The following is a 23,261-nucleotide window of genomic DNA, read 5'->3' as shown; positions in this document are numbered from 1 at the left end:
AAGAAGAACAGGGAACAGCAGAATCTTACAGATGAAATGACAGAGATGCTCTACTGTCGAGGTAGACAGAGCTGCCAGGACAGGAGGCTGGAGAAGTGACCCCAAGAGGCATCTCAAAGGCATCCTCTGTTTGAGGTACACAAACTAGGGGAGAGGGCAGGTGGGTGTTCACATCCAAAGCACCTGGAGTAGTTTTCAAACTGCAAATGAGTTCCTCTCTTGCCATTCCACTCCAGCCTCTCCTTAATACAGAGCCAAATGCTACAGATAAATAGATATAATAAGGGAACTAGAAACAGGGAGCAGGAGTAAGCAGACAAAGGAAGCAAAATAAAAGTATAGCAGAACCTGAAAGATTTAAGTTTATCCTAGTTATGACACATAATGGCAACTTAGGGGAAATTATGTCAGTATCTCTAAACCTCAGTTTCTTCATCTCTAAAATGGGTCAATGAGGCTTTTAGCAGTGTTGTTGTAAAGATTAAACAAAATTGGGTGCAGATGTAAGGTACTTATTCCACATTATCTTAATATGGACATCCTTTTTTTTCCTGGTTTAATTTAAAACTTAGCTCTAATATGTTCTTTAAAGTTAAAGCTGTTTGTTATTTATCTTTGTTTTTTCTGGACTACAAGAGGTTTTTCATTAATTTTTTGGAACTGGTGGCTCACCCAAACAGTAACAGTTGTAGTGAGAGATTATACTACAACTCTATGTGAATGTTTCAGAGCCCAATACTAAATAACTGAACTAATGCTCACTCCCTATCCAGATACAAATAATGTAAGAATAAATCAATTTCATATATATATGTACATTTCTATATACACCATGAGGGATTTACTTTTGTAGAAAACACTCTATTTGTTTTTAAAAAACAAATCTTTTAAGTTTTATTTTGAACTTATAAAGCAAGATTCTTGAGGTTAAAAGGCTAGTGTTTGCTGGATTATGTATTTATGCTGTTAACTTTTCTCATCGTACCATTGACACATTGGTAATTGGCACTTAAATATTCTAAGGTGACAACAGATTATCCCTAATTCTTAGGGACAGGCAGTGCCACTTTTATCTTAATTAGCAAGGCCTCGTTCCTGTGAAGTTGACTGTGCAAACATTATACATACTTTTACACACTCCCTTTTTGCAGCACCCAAATGCTGCCTTTAGGGAATGGGAGGAGTGTATTGCAAGGGGGCCAGTGATTTCCACAAAATCAGTCATCTGGAAGCTATAAAGTCTTGGAGGGTGGCAGCTGCACTCCAAGTAGAGTAATGGTGAGGGAACTGGTGATGTCAACAAACCACAAGTCTTCCTGCTTAGATTTTGTATGAATTTTAAGGACTTTAATAAGTCTAGCCCCTCAGAGGTTAATGAACTCTGAATTTACCAAAATTTAGGTGGAAGCAAAAGATATCTTTAACAGTCTACTTAGTTGGCTTTCTGGAAAAACAAAAACCAAAAACTGTCAGTTTCTTGACATCTCAACATAGATTAATTTTTGGCCCACATTAGTTCATTTTACTATGCAACTGTGCTTCTTAAAGATGGATACTCTATTGCAACTGTCAGTATAAATATTCAATCTCCTGTCTATACTAACAGACATGGACAGAAGGTGACTGACATGAGAAGTAGACAAAAAAACAAAACAAAACAGAAAAACCTTCCCAGGGAGGAGGAAATGGACTGGAGCAGCAGGTGGAACAGAAAAACTAGTCTAGGATGCCTCCGTTTCTCTCCACTGAATAGGGAAAGACAAGGCAAATGTAGGTAACAAAGATATGAGTAAGGCATTAGAGGAACTGCAGTCACAGCCATCACAGTACTAAAAGGAGAAAGAAATGAGGCACTAGACAGTGCAAACTGCCTTTGATGGTTCTGTTTTTTCCTTCTATCAGGACTCAGGCTTAGAGAAGCATCACAAGTTGAACATGCTATGCTTGAGTCATGGATTTTATTTCCTTGTGTTGGCCTTTGGATAATAGTGAGGCTTGCAATGAACTGAATTACAAACATTTTAGGTCCTTATACTATGACATATTCAGGTAAGTATATGTGCAATAGTAAAATAAAGACCACATTATTCTCATTTTAAATTTGTAACAATTTCCCCCAAACAATGAATCTGTGCTGTATAGTACAATCATCTGCAACTGGCAACAGCGTGAAGCAGACATTATGCCTGAGGAAATAAAAAACAAACAAGAACATACTGGTAGAAGTTTCTCTGACATGAAGCATTCGCCAGAGACTCATTAGAAGTACAAGGTTTACCTTCGCACACAGGGCAGCACTCCCCAGGCACTTTCACGGGATGCATGCAGCTCTGCCCGCAGGCTGTGGCCACGCAGTGGGGTTCTCCATTGATGCACTGGCAGAATGTGCAGTCATCTTCTCGCCACCGGTCTCCATGGGCGCGGATCTGGCCATTGGCATAGCAACCAGCAGGATTGTTGAAAGGATATACTGGATCTAAATGGAAAGATGAGTTCACAGTAAGATTGTGCAGTCTAAATCTTACCTCTACCTGCACCTAGAGACAATTCTATTCCAACTGTGAACAAAAGAAGCTGGCAGGGGGTGGGGGGGTCCCTATGGGTACATGCAAAGCAGCTGTCATACTGAACTTCTCTCATCCCGACATTGAAGTCAGGAAGGAGTATTTGTAGCCTACAAAACCAATGTGCAGGTGTTATCACTCCATAAAACTGGAAAGCTCTGGGGATACAGCTGTGGATTGTAACTAGAAAATGGATTCATTTTTAGGCTCAGGTGTTGTCTTTTAAAGTATTGATTTAAATGCTTATCACATCTTAATTTCACTACCTGTAAAGTGGAAAGAACACTGCTTGTCAAACTTCAGAGGGATGCTGTAACTTCTGGGATTAACTGAACTGATTCTCATGGCTCTGGGAGGCCCAAGAGGAAAGAGTGAGAAGCAGAGAGCAGGTCCTGTGCCTGGTGAGGTGGGTTAGAAACTCCATGGATCACTGTTGGAGACTGGGAGAAATTCTATGAACTTTAGACCATTTATTCTCCCTTAAACTAACTGGGCAGCTAAGCAGCAGCCCAAGAGGGCAAAATTAGTCAAGGCTACTGTAAAAACATATTTTCTGAAGTGATTAACCAGAATATAAATACAGCATGTAAAATACTCAAGTATTCCTGTAGTCAGAACAACTAGAAAAATTATTCCGTTTCTTTTTTTTTTTTTTCCTCTCACAGAAATACCTAAAAACTAGCTTGAACAAACAAGTATGGCTGTATAGGGAGGAAAATCCAGGCAGCCTAGAGTTTGGCCTTTATTCTAAGGAGGTAGAGTGCATTAAAAGAAAGATACAAGGTCAAAACGTAGAATACTACAGTCACAGCTTTAGAAAGGCTGTTAGCCAGATGGAAGTGGACAACAGACCTCAGCTTGGCCAGACTTTCTTAATTACTTCACAAAAAATATTACAGTGCATACTTCATCTCCACTGTGGGCCTGGACCTGAATCCCAGGAAGTGAGGCATAACCAGACCCTGGCCCAGCCAGCTCACTACGACTGCCACACAGAGCCATGTTCAAATGGCTGCAGAGTTTCAGATACTATCACGATGTAGGAGCAACTAGACAGCAAGTCAATTGGGAAGGTTAAAAGTTTGATGTGATTTTTTTTTTTTTTTAATAAATCCCCAATGACATTTAAAAATGAACAACTTTTTTGGGCTGTGTTGGCTAAAACAATTCCCAAGAAGGAAAAGGACCCATTGTTAGGAATACTTGTTCAGTGTCAGGAATAGAATTTTCACACTTCAAACATTTCAGGTCTTCAATAATACTGCATGGAAAATATAGCTCAAACATTTAAAGTAAAGCATTTTTGGAAATTAGAAAAAAGTACAGAACCTGCTATGGCACTGCCTTCCTGCTGTGTGTACAGAGATCAAATGTACAGGACAAATGGGTGTGACTTCAGATTAAAGATCTGTGACCCAGTGAGGATATAAAAAAAAGCCAGGCAACTTTTCTGGAGAAATGTTGCTGTGGCTCCCTCAGGCCTGGGAACATCATTCCTGGCTTCCTTGTAAACCAAAGTAACTGTCATTTCTCCAAACTTCAGTTTCCTAATCCTTAGGATAGATAAGTGTAATGGACAATATTCACTGGGAGCATTCTGAAATGTCTGTTATTTATGGCTACCTGAGATGGGACAATAGAGCCTGCTGGAGGAACACAGGCATAATACTTCTTAGAGAGAAGAGGGGAATACAAACAACACAGGTCCCTGAGAATCATTCCTGATGACCAGGGCCACACCTGACATCTTGCCAGGCCTATAGTGCCACTGACACTCTCACCTGCAACCCCACTCTGACCACCACAAAATTTCAAAGGACTAGCAGCAGCCAGGTCCTAATACACCTAAATTGGCACAGCTATTGGTAAAGAGGTAGGGTTGGTTCCTCTCTTAGCTGAGTGATTGAGACAAATGGTGATGAGAGCCCTCCTATCCCAGCTGAGCAGTTCAAGGATAGCAGGGGGTGAATCCCAATGTTTGGGTGAGGACAAAGCTCTGTCCCAGGATTTGCTAAGGAACTGCAAGAGCTTCAGGGAAGGAATAAAAAGCAACTCTGGGAAATCTCACATTGACTTGTGCAAACAGGTGACCCCCTGTCTACAGCCACGCTGAAGCTTTCCTGAAGGAAGTTATTTTCACCTGCTCTACCTGGCATTATAACATTCTAAGATAGACCATAATGTCATTAAAAAGGAACTCCAATATTCCTCAAATTTTGTGTAGGAGTGAATTAGGTCAACTTTGAAATTAAAGTTCTGAACCATGTGTATGCACAATCACGTTCACTAGCACCTTTTCTTACCTTCACACACTGGGCAGCACTCCCCTTCTGGCACATAGTATCTCTCGCAGTTCAGCTCCCCGCACTGAGCAGTGAAACAGATAGCAACGCCCCCTTGGCATCGACAGAATCGACAGTTGTCCATTCGAAACATGTCACCATCATAATACTCCACACTGTTGAACACACACGATGGCTTTGTTTCTGAAAGGAATTAAGACAGGCAAAGCATACTTGAAGCCATGTTTGAGTGGTATCCCTTTAGGCTTTCCAAACAGTCTCTAGAAAATTGTGTCAAATAACAGGAAGTTGTAATTTGATAGAAATTTATTACTCAATTTAACTTCATCACTGAAACAATGAAGCAAAGTAAATAAAACAGAACATATCGTCATCCTGCTCATATGAAGGAACTGAAATTCCCCTTAGCAAAACCTACGACTTCCTCCCATCCCAAACACAGGTAAACACAGACCATGAAATTCACATACCTGGTATACCCTTTGAAGAGACTGCATTTGTTTTGTTAGGCAATTCTCTCCCTTAAATCAATGATCCTGTCTCCAGGTTACATTTTTGTTTAGCCTCAAAAATTTTAGTTGGGGAAGCCAGGATTGCAGTCTAGGCTGGTCTCGGCAAAAAGGTAGAACCTACCTCAAAAATAACCAGAGCAAGGCCAGGAGCCAATGGCTCGCACCTGTAATCCTAGCCACTTGGGAGGATTGCATTTGAGGCCAGTGTGGGAGCAGGCAGAGGAGGGACATGGACATGTCATGGGACCCCATCTCAATCAACAGCTGAACGTGGTGGTGTATGCCTGTTATTCCAGCAATGACGGAAGCCTAAAATAGGAGGATTGTAGTCCATGCTGGCCTAGAGTCTGTAGACTCTATCTCCAGAATAACCAGAGGAAAAAGGGAGGAGGAGTGGCTCAAGTGGTAGAGTTCCTGCCTAGCAAGCATGAAGCTGAGTTCAAATCCAGTACCACAAAAGAAAAAAAAAAAAGATAAATAAAAAAACTGTGTTTTCAGAGGGATGCTTTGTTTGTCCAGTGTTTTCTCCTAAATTCTTTTTTTTCTATCTGGCTTGATGATCTATAATTTTAATAGTGCCTGGCTTTTAACGTGCACAAATTACCTCATTTAATCTCAGTTATAATGGTCTGATGTAGATATTTTTATCCTGAGTTTAGAAGTGAGAAAATCCCAGTAATTTGCTTAAAAATCACACATTTTTTAAACAACAGCAGCAAGGACAGAAGCCCTCCAACTAAAAGCTTGTGTTCTTTCTATTCTGTCCTAAGATTATATTTTGCTAAGGATTCATAGCCCACATTTAGAACTCTCTGCCCTGAAACACTCTCTATCTCCAATTTGGTTGTTGTACAGTAACTCCAATTAGGCAAAGACATGACATGTAAACAAATAGATCAGTATCTTTTATGAGTACAGACACAAAAATTCTTAAGAAAGTACTAGCAGACCACATTCAGCAGTATATAAAAAGGACTATATTCCATGACTAAATTATATTCTAAGAATGCAAGGTTGGCTTAATATAAAAAAAACTGATTAAATTTAGTATCACATGTCAAGGGAAAAAAGGACAAAAACCATACCATCATCTCAACTCCCACAGAACAAGCATTTGAAGGAATCCAATACCCTTTCATGATAAAAGTGCTCAAAAATAAGGAATAGGAAGAAACTTTTTCAACTTGATAAATAGCATTGTTATGGTTTGGATATTAAGTATACCCCGAAAAGGCTTGTGTGTTAAAAGGTCAGCTCCCCAGCATTACTGAGAGGTAATTAATTAGATCATGAGGACGCCAAATTCATCAACAGATTCCTCCATTAGTAAGCTCCAAAGTAGAAGGACTGTCCTATTTAGAAGAAGTAGGGCACTGGGGGCATACCTTTGAAAGCCTTATCTTGTCCCTAGATCCTGTCTCTGTCTCTTTCTGCTTCCTAGCTGCCATGAGGTGAGCAACTTTCCTTTATTATGCCATTCTACCATGATTTTTCTGCCTTGCCACAGGCCTAATAGCAACTGAGCTATCCAACCATGGACAGAAACCTCAGAAACAGCTGGATATGGTGGCTCAAGCCTGCAATTCTAGCTATGTGGGAGGTGTAGGTAGGAGAATGGCCCTGTGCAAACAATGAGACCCTATCTGAAAAAATAGCAAAAGCAAAAATGTCAAAAGCATGTCTCAAGTGGTAGAGCACTTCCCTAGCAAGTATGAGCTCCTAAATTTAATCCCAGTACCACCAAAACAAATGAACAAGTAAATAAACATAAAAGAAAGAATCCTCAAAAACTGTGAGCCAAAATAAATCTCTTCTAAGTTTTTTTTTTTTTCCAGGTATTTTGTCATAGTGATGAAAAGCTACCAAACACAAGAATCTAAAAAACAACACAGCTAATATCATACTTCACAATGTCAAAAGACTAAATGTTTTCTCCCTAAAATCAGGAAAGAACAATAATATCTGCTCTCAGCACTTTGATTCAACATTTTAACAGACATTCTAGTCACAGACATTCTAGTCACAGGCCTGGTGGAGTGGCTCAAGAGGCAGAACACCTGCCTAGCAAGTGTGACACCCTGAGTTCAAGTCTTGTACTACAAAAAAAAAAAAAAAAAAAAAAAAAAAAAAAGAAAGAAAGAAAAAGAAGTTCTAGCCAGAGCAATTAGGAAAGGAAAATTGTAAACAAATTGGACAAGGCTGCAGGATACAAATTGCAATTCAAAAATTGTGTTCCTGTATACTAGTAATGAATAATTAGAAAATGAAGCTTAAAAAACCTTGTTCTCAATAACCTCAGAAGGAATAAAACACTTGAAAAAATTTGTAAGTAAGTGTAAAACTTTTATTCTGAAAATAACCATACACTGTTTAAAGAAACTGAAAAGGCCTAAATAATCAGACATGGGTTGTAAGGTAATATTGTTATGATAAAAATTGACCTACTATTCAGTGCAATCCCTATCAAAATCCACACTGGTTCTTTTGCAGAAACTGACAAGCTGATCCTAAAACTCATGGAAATATAAGGGACCAAGAATTGCAAAAACAATATGGAGAAGAAGAACAAAGTTAAGAGTACTCACACTTTCTGATTTCAAAACATTATACAGTGTACAGTAATCAAGACAGTGTGATTCTAGCATAAGAGAGATAAAACAGTTCAGTGTAATTAGAGTTTAGAAACAAACATTACATTAATTTTTTCTTTTTGTGGTACTAGAAGCTGAACTCAAGGCTTTATGCTTATTAAGCAGGCTGTTTACCACTTAAGTCATCCCTTCACCCCTACCCCCTTTTGCTTTGGTTAGTTTTTGAGATAGGGACTTACTTTATGCCTGGACCAGCCTGGATGGAAATCCTATTTGTGTTTCCCTGTCTAGCTGGGATGACAGGTGCATGCCACTGTGCCCAACCACTGGCTGAGATGGGGTTTCACAAACTTTTTTGCTGAGGCTGGCTTTGAACTATGATACTCCAAATCTTCACCTCTGGAGTAACTAGGATTATAGGCATGAGCCACTGTGCTCTGCCTTCCTTTACTGATTTTTGGTAAACAGTACTGAGACAATTTGATGGGGGAAAACAAGAGTCTTTAACAAATGGTGCTAAGGCCAGTAGATATCCAAAGCAAAAGCATAAAGATGAATTTCCTATACCTCACACATACAAAAATTAACTCAAAATGAATCAGTAAGCTATGATCTAAATATAAACTGCTTCAAATACAGAAAAGACAGAAGTAAATCTTTGTGATCTCAGATGAGGCAATGTCTTCTTAGATATGACAAAAAAATAAGCAACAAGAGAATAAACAGAGAAACTGGGCTTAATCTACTTTTGTGATTCAAAGGACATCATCAAGAAACTAAGAAAAAACTCATAGATTTGGAGAACATATTTTCAAATTACGTATCTGATAAAGAAGTTGTATCTAAAACTCTTTCAATAAGAAAATAGGCAAACATTTGGGCAGGTGCCTCGCCAAACAAGATATAAAATGGCATTAAGCCCATGACATGAAGCTCAACATTATCAGTTATTAGGGGAATGCAAAACAAAGTCACAGCTTCCTACGTATGAGGATGCCTAGAGTCAAGGAGACGGTTCTGGTGAGGGTGTGCAAGAGATGGAAGCCTCATGTGTTGCTAGAGGGCACTGAAAAGCACAGCTGCTTTGTGAGCAGTGTTGTGGTTCCTCAAAATATTAGAGTTCTCATGATTGAACAACTCCACTCTTAGGCATATACTCAGAGAAGTGAAAACAAACTCACAGAAAAACTTTTATACAAATATTCGAGGAAGCATTATTCAAAAAATCTAAAAAAAAAAAAAAAAAGGGAGGGGGAAACAACCTAAATGTCATTAACTGATGCACGGGTCAATAAGAATTGGCATATCCATATAACAAAATATTACTTGGCCATAAAAACCAATTCAGTTCTGATATATGCTACAATATGAATGGACCTTGAAACATTATGGTAAGTGAAAGAAGCCAGTCACAAAAGACTATTATTATAGTATTCAATTTACAGGAAATACCCATAACGAGGTATTTATAGAGATAGAAAGTAGATTAGTGACTGCCTAGCACTGGGGGCTTTAGAGTTTAGTGAGGAGTAAAAGAATACTAATGGCTTTTAGGAGTTATTTTGGGGGAGCTCATGAAAATTTTATAAAATTGACTGTGGTCATGACTGCACAATGTTTGAATATACTAAAACCCACTGAATTGTACAACTTAAACTGGTGAATTGCATGATATATATATCTCACTAAAGCTACTTCTAAAAGGTACTCTGAAGCTGAGAAAGTTCTTCTGAGCTGAGGCACCCTGTTAGCTCAGACAGGAAAGGAGAATGGTAATAGTCACATCTTTCAAGGGCTTTTCAGTATCTCCCACAAATCATTTCTTAAAAGTCATCCTGAATGTTGCAGAACAAGGCAAAATACTGATCACTCAAACTGAAAAACAAATAAACCAACCAGTATTAATTATTTAGTTGGATTAATCAACCATACCTACCATCTAGGAGAAGTCACAACTCCTGGTGCAGGACATAAAGAAGCGAGGAGGGAGAATTCTGGTTATGCATAAAGCTGCCACAGATAGACTTGTTTTTATAGTGGACTGCAAAGAAGCTTATAGGGGAAGGGGTAGACTGACAAGAGGATCAGGACAGTTTAGGTTTCACCAACAAATACAGAGAGGAAAGGGACGGAATTTAGAACAAAGGAAAGTCCCCAAAAATACAGCCCAGAAAACACAATCAATTCTGGAAGGTAAAAAAAAGAAAAGAAAAGAAAAGAAAAAGAAAAAGAAATACTCGGATGTTGCGAGCAGTTTATAAAGGCTCTTCAAACAATTTTTACAAAGTAAAAGTACAATTAAAAAAAAGCCAGTCAGGGTTTTGAGGACAAATGGACAATTAATTCTTCAGCTGTCAAGGACAGCTGTGAATCTCAGAACATGGCAGAGATTGCTACTACCTCTCCAAACAGGTAATTTAAGTGGATGTGGAGTAGAAAAGTAACATGAAGAAATAATTTACTATGTAATTTGTACTTCTCAATGCAGACATGCATAAAAGTGTCTTTTTGTGATTTCTAGGTGTGCTTTGTGTCTGCCAATTAAATTTTATGTTTCAAAGTTTTGGAATCTTCTCTTCCCTCTTTAATAGATTTCAGAACTTCTGAAATAGCCCTGTATGATACAGATTGTTAGTAAACTCTAATGCCTGCCAGATTCTACTGATTGGCAGATGGTGAGAGATATATATGTATTATTTTAGCAAAAGGAAATCACCAAAATGTAGAACTTCACATCAAATGTGAAAATGGGGAAAAATCCCAACTAGATGCACTTCTGTTGCTTTTTCTCTTCTACCTCTCAATAGGAAACAGCTAATACCAGCTCATACCTTGCTACTGTTCTCATTTCACTGGAGGGGGAGAGGGGTATATGAGCTGTATGAAAAGTAAATGAACAGAGAACCAGATACCAAAAGAGACAACGTGACAAACAGGAACCCCCTGACAATCTGACAACAGCAAACTGGTACAATTGCAAAGACAAGGTACAAGGGCTTCTAAGTACCTGGAGAAGAAAAAAACCTTTTGTTTGGATATGTACACAAGTGCCAAAGTACACTGAGCAAACACTACTTCGGGATAAGGGAAAGGGACAATGCTTAACAGTAGCTTAATAAGGCCCTGTGAACACCAGGGGTGCTCAATAAACACATATTGAACAGAGTATTTCTTTCACAGAGCTATATTCTCTCCATCTCTGTATCAGTAGACATTATGTGCCTGGAAACCTTCCTGAGTATAACCGCTACACAGACATGGTTCTTAACAGTATTAATTTTCTTAACAACTACAAGTCTGTATTTTCTAGACCAAAATTTTACATGCTGAATAAGTTGACTTTGGGTGTGGCTCTTCTGTAAATGATCAATTTAGCATGTTAATATCTGAGAGAAAATTCTTGTAGGATCAGCATAAGATCATTTCCAATTTTTATGAACCTTGTATAGTAGGTCTTACTCACTATATTGTCAATATTAAATGTCATAAGGCTAAAATATTTCTGGCAGTTTCAATTGACTTATATTCCATAATATTATGACATATCCTAATCCATTTACTCACTTGGGCAACATTTTAAAACTAAGTCATGCTAGAACTGTTATTAACTATGTCATTCAAACCAAAATACTCTATAAAATGATCTAGATGTTTGTGCATTCACCATGGACAACTGATCATGTCTAAGCATGATCACGTCCACATTCTACACCTGGGATTTTAACCCCACATGCCTCCAGGAATAAGAGAGGCCATATGTATTAAGATAAAATGGAGTAGACAGGCCCATTGAGAAGTAGAAACCATCAGCAGCTCCAGCTCTCTGCTGACAAACATCTGTTTATGGGCTGGGGCAGAAGCAGAGCTGTTTCCTGAATTATATGTTGGATTGTCCATCATACAATCATACCACCTTATAGCTTGGTTTCTAAACAATAGGATTCTCACTCAGCACTACAAGTCCTATTCTCAGCCCTAGTCAGGAAATCTCATCACAATCTTTCATGATCTGGTAAGTAACTCTCCCAACCCTTAACCAAAGCAAAAACAAACCGAAGTATAAAGAGAAGTAATATTTACAGAGAATGTTGTTCCCATCTATCCATCCAGGCTATTCTTTCATTTTAACGCTTATCTTTAAAAGAAATCATACACGTATATGGACCAATGGATGGCAGCATAGGAACCGTGTGGTGCTGTTGTCAATCTTTCTATACACGGTGGTGGTGGTGCTAATATTCAATCCACTCTCTTCTGAACTGAGGTCCTTGGATCTGTCTCACCATGTGGGGAGATCTCAAACTGAAAGCCTGTACTCCAGGTATCTAGGGTCTAGTTGTGTCAACCTGACCTCTTAAAACTGCTTCTATTGAGTTACATTGTAATATTTTTCTTTTATTTTTATTGAGAACAACTGTAGGATACTGGTTTCTGCATTTGTGGTGTTGAAGCAATTTAATATATGATCTACTTTATCACTCAGTGCTTTGTTTTTAATTTCCATATGAGAAATGTGCACTAGATAGACTGTGTCACCTTGTCCAGCAGGCTTTCTGCCTCTGAAAATAAGAATTGTATATCTGATCCTATCTCCTTTGCAATTTGATGGCAGGAAGCTGGGGGGCCAAATCTGATGTTTAATTTTGGCAACCATATAGACACTTATAACCCACATACCTGTGGGCATTCTGTTTAATTTTCACTTTCAGTTTTTACTGACAGCCCTCTAGCTATGCTTCTCTTCTCTAATTAATATTTAACCACCATGTTATTGAATCTCTTCTCACTATAAAGCTGCCTCCAATCTCCATAGATAAGCAAGTTTTGACACAATACACACATATAAGAGACCTTTGACATATAGTATCTTCTAAGGATGACCTTGTGACATGACCAAGATTTTCCAGGACAATGGGTGATAAATATACACACATCTGTATATGCTGAAATAAGTGAAATATAGAACTTTAGGCAGATTATTCTTTAAAATACTGTGTAGGATTTTAAGTCCTCACAGTATTATAGTTTCTTCCACGACTGAATGACTAATACAGTAAGCAACACTAAATCACAGGACAAGAAATAAAGCAAAGATCACCCAGTAAGTTTATGGTGGCAAAAAAGAAGCAATCACAAGAAATACAGTGACTATTTTGTTCTCTCATAGCAGATGGCAAATCCTGAAGTCAGGAATCTGTAAAAAGTGGCTAAAATGAAGGCAGGCCCTGCAATTGATCCCAAGGTCATTGAGAAGGGGGAACAACTATTAGCTGTCAAGATACATGAGATTGGAAAAAGATGTAAAGTTAATGTCTTGATAGAAAGGCATGACACTTGGGATTCTAGAATCAAGAAGCAAATAGAGAAGAATGGCATTCTTCGTCACACAGAGAAAAGTAAAGCAAATTTTATCACTGAAGGTGATATTTCCAGGAGACAAAAGACTTCAGATTATAAACTGCAGAGCAGTAAAACATGGACAGTTCCCAGGAAGTAACCCTTCTATGAGCCTGGTATTTAATAGCCTCCTCTCAGGGGAAGTAAGATGGTATGGATCAGATCACTTGTTTATTCAAGAAAACCTGGGGAGCGATTGACATAGGGTGAATGTGACAGACTTCCACACTCTAGCAGTTCACATTCCAGAATGAGAGATATTAAGGGTATTTTCACAGAGATGAGCACTGGAAGAAAGCACATCCCAGATGCTGGGAACCTTGGGTAAGGAGTGATGATTTTTGTCTCAAGTGGTACAAGAATTATGGTACAAGCTAAATATTCATAGAAAATGGTAAAAGTTAAGCATATGCAGAGTATCACCAACAATAAATTACACTGTAGCACAGCCAGAGAGAAAAGGTCTGCCTGTCCATTGTTTGGTGTTTAGGAGATAGAACTTCTAGCTGAATGATAATAGGAGCAATGAGAAGCACTGAGAAGAAATTAAAGTACACAGAACTTTTCTGCATCCCTCCCAGGCTGCTTGTACTTACAACGTCTGTACACCAGATTCCTCAACCCTACCATCTTCGTCCCCCACCACCAATGCCCAGAACAGTGTCTGTGGGTATGAACAGAAGGTAGGCACACAAAATAATAAAGACCATTTGCATCTGAAGCATAATTGAAAGTGCTTCATATACAATACCTCATTTAATTTACTGTTATCCACTTCATTTTACACATACAGTACTGAGAACCAGGGAGACCAAGAAACTTCCTTGATTATATAGCTCACAAAGGCTTTCAAACTGAAGTCATCTGGTTATAGCCTGTATTCTATCTTAACCACAAAGCTATACTGCTAGTGTTTTTTTAAAGCAAACCAAAGCAACAAAACATTTGATCACTGGACTAAAAACCAAGGACAGAGTCAAACAGGATTCAACTCTAATGTGACCTTTTCTTGTGGATGAGGGGAATGTGGGAAGAGGAGGGAGACCTTCTCAAGGCAGAGTTATAGGTGGTCATTAATACCAAAGTTTCTGTATGCATAATTTTGTTAAGTTTGCCTAAATCTTAACAACAAAGATTCATTTTCTGCATGTACAGGTATCCAATTAAATACTATTCTGTGCAGTTACTGACACATAACTTGTTTCAATGTTCTTCTTTTTTTTTTTCCTGAAAATTCTGGTGGAGAAGCATGTTTTAGGTTCTTCTCCTAGCATCTAAATTTAATGAACATTAAAGCACCTACTGACAGCAATGGAATGAGTTACTGAGTGACATAGGAAGTATATGGCAACAGATTCCTTAATCCTTTTCCTAAATTCTGAAACTCAGCAGAGTGTGACATACATGCACTCTGCAACTGCATTTCCAAAATTCTCTTTGACAGGTGTATGGTTACCATTATAACTTTCTTCACTGCACTATGGAGTCTTAAGCAAATCTCCTACGTAAGTGACATCCAGCAAGTTCCTGAGTATGTTCCCTGCTCTGTAACAGGCAGAAGCAGCTACTTTGAACCCTCCCTCCTCCTCCTCCTTCTCCTCTCGCTGCTACACAAATGTACACTCTCTGAGAACAAGAGAAACCCCACGTACCATTAACACATTCAAAGACATCACAGCACTTTCCGGGTGTCCCATCTCCACGAGAGACTATGCGGGGAGTGGATCCCACCTCACACACGGGGAAACCACATAAGCCAGAGAGACATTCGCATCTGAAACCAAAGAAAAGGGAAGGAAAACCCCATGAATAAACAACATAGAAGTCTGGAGACCACAAACAAACTGTCAGTGGCAAGCAGCTGATCTACATGATCCGGTCTCATTGATCTGATGTCATGGGGAAATGGGAAAGAGTGAAGGGTTCTAAAATCATTTGCTTTTAAAATTAGTATAGCTCATCTCCTTTATATATACCCTGATTTTTAACTTCAATCACTTTGGAAGATGTACTTCTAAAATGCATTGCTTCATTTTTGTTTAACCAGCTTGGTACTAAGAGTAACAAACATTTTCAAATGACTTCAGGGCCTTCTTTATATGCACACATTATGTTACCCTGTAAGCCAATCATGCTTGCAGGACTAGTACAGAATGAATGTTACTCATGTTAAGTGGCCCCATGCTGCAGCTTTGTTGTTAGCGATGTGTAGTGTTTTCCACAGATTTTTATGACTTCTTTTTTAAAAAATAACTAAGTTGTTAGCTGTTCAGTCTTTTCTTCCCAGTTTGTCTCTAGGAACACCCTCATCTTAAGCGATATTTAATTTATAATTATATACTATATACAAAAGAGAATGAATACTGAAAGGCTCTTTATAGAGGGGCATGAGCTTTAGTAAATGGACTTCATGACAGCTATCTTGGAAGTGAAAAGTCTTAATTTTTTGGACCTTCTAAGTAACCATATGTATGTATGTATACGCTACATGCATGGATGAGGTATTCAAAGAATTGCAAGCTGGTTATGCTCACTCTCACCCTTAACTTCAATTCTGCTATGAAGCCTGCCTAAACATTAAGAAATCTGGTGAACACAGGCAGGTAAAATAAGAGACCAAAATGTTTTACGGGCTCCCATGAAATACAGATGCTCAGAGCATCTGGGTGTTCGCATGTAAATCTAATACGAGGGAGGAGCAGCTAGACTTTTGTCCCGCGACTCCCCTGGGGATAGAAGTATGGGTCAGAGGGTAGAGAGGATGATGGAGGGAATTCTCGGGTTGACAGGAGTAAAAGAAAGGCATCTCTCAAAAAGACATCCTGCCAGGAAGTGTGTGGGCATATATCACAGTGGGGGTCAAGATCAGAGGAGGTAACACTTCCAGCAGGGAAGAACTATTAACACATTCATTAATTTTATCAGTTCTCTTCTTTAAAATATGCCTGTAATCCTCAAGTACCGCAATGATCAGGCCCAGGGATTTAATGACACTTACAGTCAATCGTGGAACTAGAAAGGAAAGGAAGTTGAAATTTGCACCCAAGACCATTAAAGCCACTAGAAAGATATGAATGACCTTTCTCTATCCTTCTCAGGCTCTTCCACATGGGGTGATGGTTATATCGAATTTCTGGGAGAAGAGGGTGTCAGACAATGAAAGTTTTGCTACAACAGTATTTCACTTACAGTTTAAAGTAAGTATCTGCTCTTTTGTGCAAGCTGAGCTAGGAACACTCACAGCATCGTCTATATTCCTCCAGGACAATCATCTTCCTGAGCTGAATACTGTGAATGGAGCTTTTAGAGTCAGGTACAGTTATCCACTGCAGCTTTCAGCACATAGTCAGCACGTAACAGTGAAATTACAGTGACAGGATACTGCTTATATTTATTGCACTTGATATTCTGTACAACTTAAACTCCTTAGAGTTCACAGATGAATGGGACTAGTGTTGAGAGGTGACACCCTGATCCTAGCATCTAGATGTGGAAAGCATCCTATAAGAATAGCTAACTTCTCTTATACTGTTCTAGATTCACATTCTTGCTTGCTCATGTGCTCCAGGGAATCATTCTAATTTAAACACCAAAGAGCGTGCATGTGACCAAGAAACATCTCTTCAGATGTCCTTCAACATTCAGCAATATTTCCTGAACGCGTATGTGCACTTCTGTCCTAGATTCTCTGCTGGGTTTCTGGAAATCACACATTACTGAAAATGACAACTAAGAGAACCAAACAGGCTCCTTGCAGAGGATCTAAACTGTGCACAACTGCCTATTAACCCATTTAGAAAAGGAAAACTCTGTATGCTGAATTTTTACTTCTAAACCTAGAATACCTAAATGGTAAAGAGCCAGGGATGTTTGCTAACTAGCCTGTTCTCTTGTCTACTTCTCCCCCCAGCAAGCACTGCCTATCTGTTAACATCTTTTGACTTCTGACAGCTTCCTCTGAACCTATCATATATAGTTACTATAAAAATATTTTAAAAATGGAACAGAACTGGAGATGCAGAAAGTAGGGATGATATTAACTAATGTAATAAAACAAAGATACAAAAATAAAGTGAGAGGCAGAGATTCTATATGGTGAATTCGAAAAAAGCCCTGCCATCTAGGCTATGTGCAAGCACTTTGAGTGGAAGTGCTAAGGACTTTAAAAGACAAAACAAAATAGCTTTATTGAGATATTCACATACCATGACATCCACCCTTTTGAAGTGTACAGTTCAGGGGTTTTATAGTTTCAGGGTTGTACAAACACCACTGGTACCTAATTTTGGAACATTTTCATCACCTCAAACAGAAATTGCACCCACTAATAGCCACTTCCCATTTCCCCCTGCCTCCCACCCTTGGCGGCTGCTAATTTATTTTCTGTCTCTATGGACCTACCTACTCTGGACAGTTCATATAAATGGAATCTGCAATATGAGGGCTAAGGGCTTTTTTTTTTTTGTGGTACTAGGGCTTGAACTCAGAGCTTTCACTTTGAGCCACTCCACCAGCCCAATTTTTGTGATTTTTTTCCAAGACAGGGTCTCACAAACTATTTACCCGGGTTGCCTTTGAACTGCAGTCTTCCTGATCTCTACCTCCTGAGTAGCTAGTATTATAAGGGTGGCACTGGCTGGGTTAAGGGCTTTTGAACTTCAAACAAGAAAAACCTGTATTTTCAATTGGCCAAATAAGCCTCTAATGTTATCCCCAGTATTAAGACAATGATCAATCAAAGAACCATGCTATTAAATTTTTGCAAAATGCAATCACAGCTACAGCTAGGTAGGACTTGGTTAAGCTGTCTTCTTTTATTTTCTTGAGTAGGTAATGGATTTGGCTTAGGGGGGTCTCTGAGCATCTGAGTGCAATGACGAACCCCTAGAGGGCACTCACCTCCTTAGGAGGCTCAGGCCCGCTGCTGAGTATGCTGGCTCAAAGGCCATGAATATACACTTATTCTTTCCCTTCATGTCTTTTGCTTCCTGGACTATACAGTCCCAGAGAAGCCAGAAGGCCAAAGTCCTACCTTCTGGCACCACTTACCAGATGCCCACACCCCTGACCTCTCCCCATCTTTTAGCTTCCCTACTCCACTGGGTGCTCTATACATTCACACTCTAGTAACAACAGTTATCTGCCATTCCTAAATCCACCTACCCCTACTCTCTCACCACATGTCACAGCTTAGATGTCCACCCTGCCTCTTAGTCCCTGGTGAATTCCCCAATGTCCTACAAAGTTTTCTCTGGTCAAAAACCAACCAGGATTAATTTTCCCTCTTCCGACTTTCACCAATACACAGGGGTACCTAACTCTTGGAGTATACCCACTAATTATACTAAATCAAAATCATAACTATTCTCACGTGAATTCCTCTAGTATAGGAGGCACATCTTATTTGCCTTGTAAATGAAGAAAGTGAACATTAAAGGCATCCAAACAAAAACCTGAAACATTTTTTTCATAGTTAATAAGTCAGGGGCTAGAGAATGCACTGTTTTTGTTTTATGTTAGTTTTTGTTTACATATTTGAGACTGAAAGCTTCATAGGTACAGTGTTTTTCAAATCAGATGTGGAAGAAAAGACTATGGAACTTGTTTACAATGCAAATTCCAAGGTTCTGCACTTAAGGACTATTTTTTTTAGCAGGAAGAAGTACAGAATCTGCCCTGCCATAAGCTCTCCAGGGATCCACTATCTAGGACCCACTTTATGAGACTCTCATGCCTGGACGTGGAGGGATTGGGTTGCCACAGTTTAATTTGTACTTTCCACTGGAAAAAATCAAGTATGACTTACTGGGGAGGGAGATGGTGGGGGCAATCTAACCAATGTATAATATAAGGCTATTGGGAATTGGCAAAGTGAATCCTCCTATATAATGGATATATGCTAATAAAAATGAAAAAAGTTAAAAAACATTTTAATGAGAATGATGCTTATTAATACATGCTCTCAATCACTTACAATGCTCCTTCCTACCTGAATACTGGTTCTTATGAGTGAGAGACACCAGAGGGAGAGAAGGAAAGAACAACTTATTTATTTAGCCAATACCATGATCCACACTCTGGATTCTCTTCAGATCACATAAATCTTTCACCTTTTACCAACACCATCATCCGCCAGAAAAATGTGACCTCTGGCAAATGTGACCTCAATTCTTGGAGGACTGGTTTTCTCATCTATAAAGTGAGATAGTTAGGTCATAATAAACTTTCTTCTAACTATAAAATCCCATGACTGTATTCCCATCCCCATCACTGCCGTGTTCTGATCCCTGCTCACCCTCTACTGCTTCGTACTTCCCTCTGCCCTGTCCTTGGGGCATGTCACCTTACCCAGGACCCTCTTGTCCCTCCACTACTCCCCATAAGCACCTCAACCTTCAGACCCTGCTCAACAGAGTCACCTCCCAGGCTTCCCCAGTCAATTTTGGTTTCCTTGGGATGTAGTAATTACATATTTATACATTTTTTCCTATGAGAGAAGACCCTAAGCAATGCAGGAAAAGAAACAACATTCCAGAGACTGCTGTCCCCGTATCATGAAGCATACCCGAGATCCTTTAAAACTAAGTTGAAAAATCAGTGGTTTCTTTTATCACAATGCAGAAACTATACAGATGGTAAACTAGAGGGATTGCTGGAGAATCTGAGGAGTCAAGTGTGTGAAGGGGTGGGGCCCTCTAACTTTTCCACAGTCCTTTTCCCAAAGGTCAAGGAGGGGCCCTAGAATGTGCCCTAGGGTGGAAGCCAGTACACTGAGGGCAAGTGTTATTGTAATAACCCCCCACAATAAGATCCCTTTCCAAGAAGGAAATTTGGAAATAGTAAACAATCAGATTCTTCATCTTCCCTAACAGAGGCTTATCTTTGCCATATCTTGGATGGAAAACAAGTTGGTAAGGCTCTCTGGGAAAGAGTCTTCCAATGCTGGCTCTACTCCACATCTGAACAGAGTGCCTGAGCCCTTCAAAAGCGACAACACTGTCTGCAAATCAAAACTATTTATGGATGAGAGGAGGCCGCCCCTTGAATCAGGAAACAAGAAGAAATGATGCATTAAAATGGCAAAGCATTTGTAGTAGTAGAATTTCACACAGGGCATTAATGAAATCACTTGTCAAGAATGTAAATTATGACACATAAAACATTATTCTAAGAAAGTACCTTCAACTTCAATTAAACTTAATGCTCTTTCTATTGATTAAATTTCTTACCTCTTTCCAGGAACATGTTATTAAAAAGATAATAATAATAAAGACTGGGGTGGAGGGAACTTCCAAAAAGAAAAAGGTTTCCCATGGAAGGGTCCAACTATCATTAAGAAAAACAGTCCAGATCTTAAGGCAGCTTCTTTAGGCTCCAATTTCCATCATGTGTTTCCGTAAGAGATGTACCACTCTGTGAATGACTCACTTTCCTTCACTCTTTTTCCAGCTAATCCCTGTATGATCTCCTTGCATTGCCACCACCCAAGTACTGAAACATGTGCTTCAGTCATGGCCAGTATGGGAGGATCACACATTTCCGCCCAGCAGCCATCTCTCCCTTTTATAGTGAGTTGTTACTGGCACCACCAGAAACTACACATTCTTTACCATTTTCCTTTCAGAGTCAAGAGAAAAAACACTCAGCTTTCTGTTGTTCTCATACTTTGCTTTTTTCTGGGATATGCTCCCAGACAGGGAAGGTATAAAGTGAGGTCAGTTAGATAACATTCATTTCAATCTCCTAATGTCAGTAATAACAATGAAGTTCACAGTGTACACAGCCCTTAATAAAAGTAGTCATTATAGTTTCTCTCTTCCTAGCTTTCTCAAGGAACAGACAATCCCTCCTCAAGGATGACATGTGGCACAGGAAGCGTAGGATGCTAAGTTGAAGGAAAGTGGTCTAAACTATAGGCAAATACAAGTTTTAATCCACATGGTTCCTACAAGAGCCACAAAATTAGCGTCTAAGACCGATGCTCCACAGTAAGTAGGTGTGGTGAGGAGAAAGCAATGGTGCTTTCTGCAAATTACCACCTTGAAGTGTCTGGCTAGGGAAGAGAGATGGGGCAGTTCTGAAGGGACTAAATCTTGGCAGCAGGCTAACCAGATGCCCAGAAACAGCTGGGAAAAAAAAAATCCCTGGGCCTCTAACTGAAAATGATTGGGCTGGCACCTTCTATCACTCCAACCAGGGTCCAGTCCAGCTCAACAATTCATCAGGGAACATCAAAAGCTGACCTGCCCCAGGATAGGAGGGCTCTCTGCCTCTACTTGTTCAGGCCTGGAGGAGACACTGGTGTTTGCTTTCATTATTGGCAGGATGAGAGGGAAAGAGGCAGAGAGGACCAGCTAGGATAAGGAAGAAAGCAGGGACACTGGCATATTATATCCTAGAAGGGAGGACTAGGCTTGGACATGAGAGTAAGTTTTAATAGAGCAACATAAATTATTACCATTTCAGAGCCTGAGATTGCCAAGTACACTAGGAAAGGAAGCTTTGGAACATGGAATCAGCTTGTTTATGAACATGTCATTGTTTTACAACTATTTACTGAAAGTATCCATGCAGCAGACACTAGGCTGGGTGGAGGCTGGGGATATACAGAGCTCTGGCTTGAGTTTAGGAAGGTATCAGATACACAACCACAAATGAGACCACAATGGTGACGTAGACTATTTCAATCCCCTCCCCAGGGTACATGAACAAACATTAATGACATCAAAACAGCATTTCTGTTTGAAAACATGAGCTCAGACCTCCAATGCCTGGGCTGTTCACACTCTTTCAGGCTTCTAGAACCATCTGGGTTCTGAGCTGGTGCTGACACAGATGACTGTGACCATGTATCCACTTGGATCCAAGTGAACAGTCAATTCCCAGACTCCCATCCTTGTCATCAGTGCCAAGTAGAGGACTGTACTGTCTCTAATCCTCCCTGGAATGCACATCCCGATAGTACTGCTCTGCTCCCAGGGACTCACCCTCCTGTGCCAACCTCCTTTTCAGCAGTGACCCTGCTCTCCCCAGTCTTCCTCTGCAACCAAACCACCATCTGAGCATCATCAAAAAATGCACTGCTCAAATCTGCTTCTAACACTTTCACAGTTTTCCCCTAAAGAAATATTTTTCTTGCAGTCTCCAGTGAGACTGGGAATCCCCTGACACTCACTTATTCCCATTTGAGGAAGGGAGGTGGACATTTGCCATGTCGACCACTGGCTATTTCCAAATAATGGGCTTCCTCTCTCATGCAAACCCTCCCTTTCTGGGCTCTGATTCCTATCCAACTCCTGAGGGGTAGAGGCATAGAGAATGCACTTTGACATCATATAAGTCTTAGGTGATGCTCTCAAATCTCTAAAGTCATGCATGCTCCTTATGGACCACAATGGCCCATACTTTCAGCCCTACACTTCCACGCTTCTACCGCACTGACTCTTCAACCTTAGTGAGATGTCTACTCCAAGAACTCTCCCTTTCCTTCCTGGCCTGAACCTCATCTTGATGGGACCTCATGACAAAAAAGCTCCAAATTCGCAATGTTTCACCTGAACCCACCATCTCTCTAATGCCATTAAGTTTCTGAGTCTTTTTCTTCCTTCTACGTCTGGTCCCTCAGTTGTAAGCTCAAGCCATTTAAACAAGAGATAGCAAACCTGACTGTCTATAGGAGTCAGGCAGTATTCCTAGAAAGAGTAGAGGGGGACTGCAGACAATACAAAAGGGTTTGTGCTTTCTGAGGGGGCATCATTCTCATTCCATGCAATAACACAAATTCAATGTTGCGCTACCTCCCATTTATTCAGGAAAGCCACAGTATCAGATTTTATACATTGGTAATTGCTTTAAAGATGGCAAAAAACATCATCTCACATGTCTTGGATTCAA

The 23,261-nt window shown here is 39.7% G+C and overlaps 1 protein-coding gene across 5 annotated transcripts in view; it reads right to left on the bottom strand.

The window, feature by feature from the left end:
- Crim1 (cysteine rich transmembrane BMP regulator 1) overlaps positions 1–23,261 on the bottom strand; it is a 185,714-nt gene that overhangs the window by 63,412 nt on the left and 99,041 nt on the right. For all 5 annotated transcript variants that reach the window (XM_074049499.1, XM_020170120.2, XM_074049498.1 and 2 more), the window contains 3 exons: positions 15,020–15,141; positions 4,868–5,050; positions 2,279–2,476 (listed from right to left, as the gene is read on the bottom strand). In XM_074049499.1, the coding sequence (XP_073905600.1) occupies positions 2,279–2,476; positions 4,868–5,050; positions 15,020–15,141 (503 nt within the window). The remainder of the gene's footprint in view (positions 1–2,278; positions 2,477–4,867; positions 5,051–15,019; positions 15,142–23,261) is intronic.

The sequence above is a fragment of the Castor canadensis genome, chromosome 12 (assembly GCF_047511655.1).
Source record: "Castor canadensis chromosome 12, mCasCan1.hap1v2, whole genome shotgun sequence".
NCBI lineage: Eukaryota > Metazoa > Chordata > Mammalia > Rodentia > Castoridae > Castor > Castor canadensis.
This window is presented reverse-complemented; position numbering and strand designations above follow the sequence as displayed.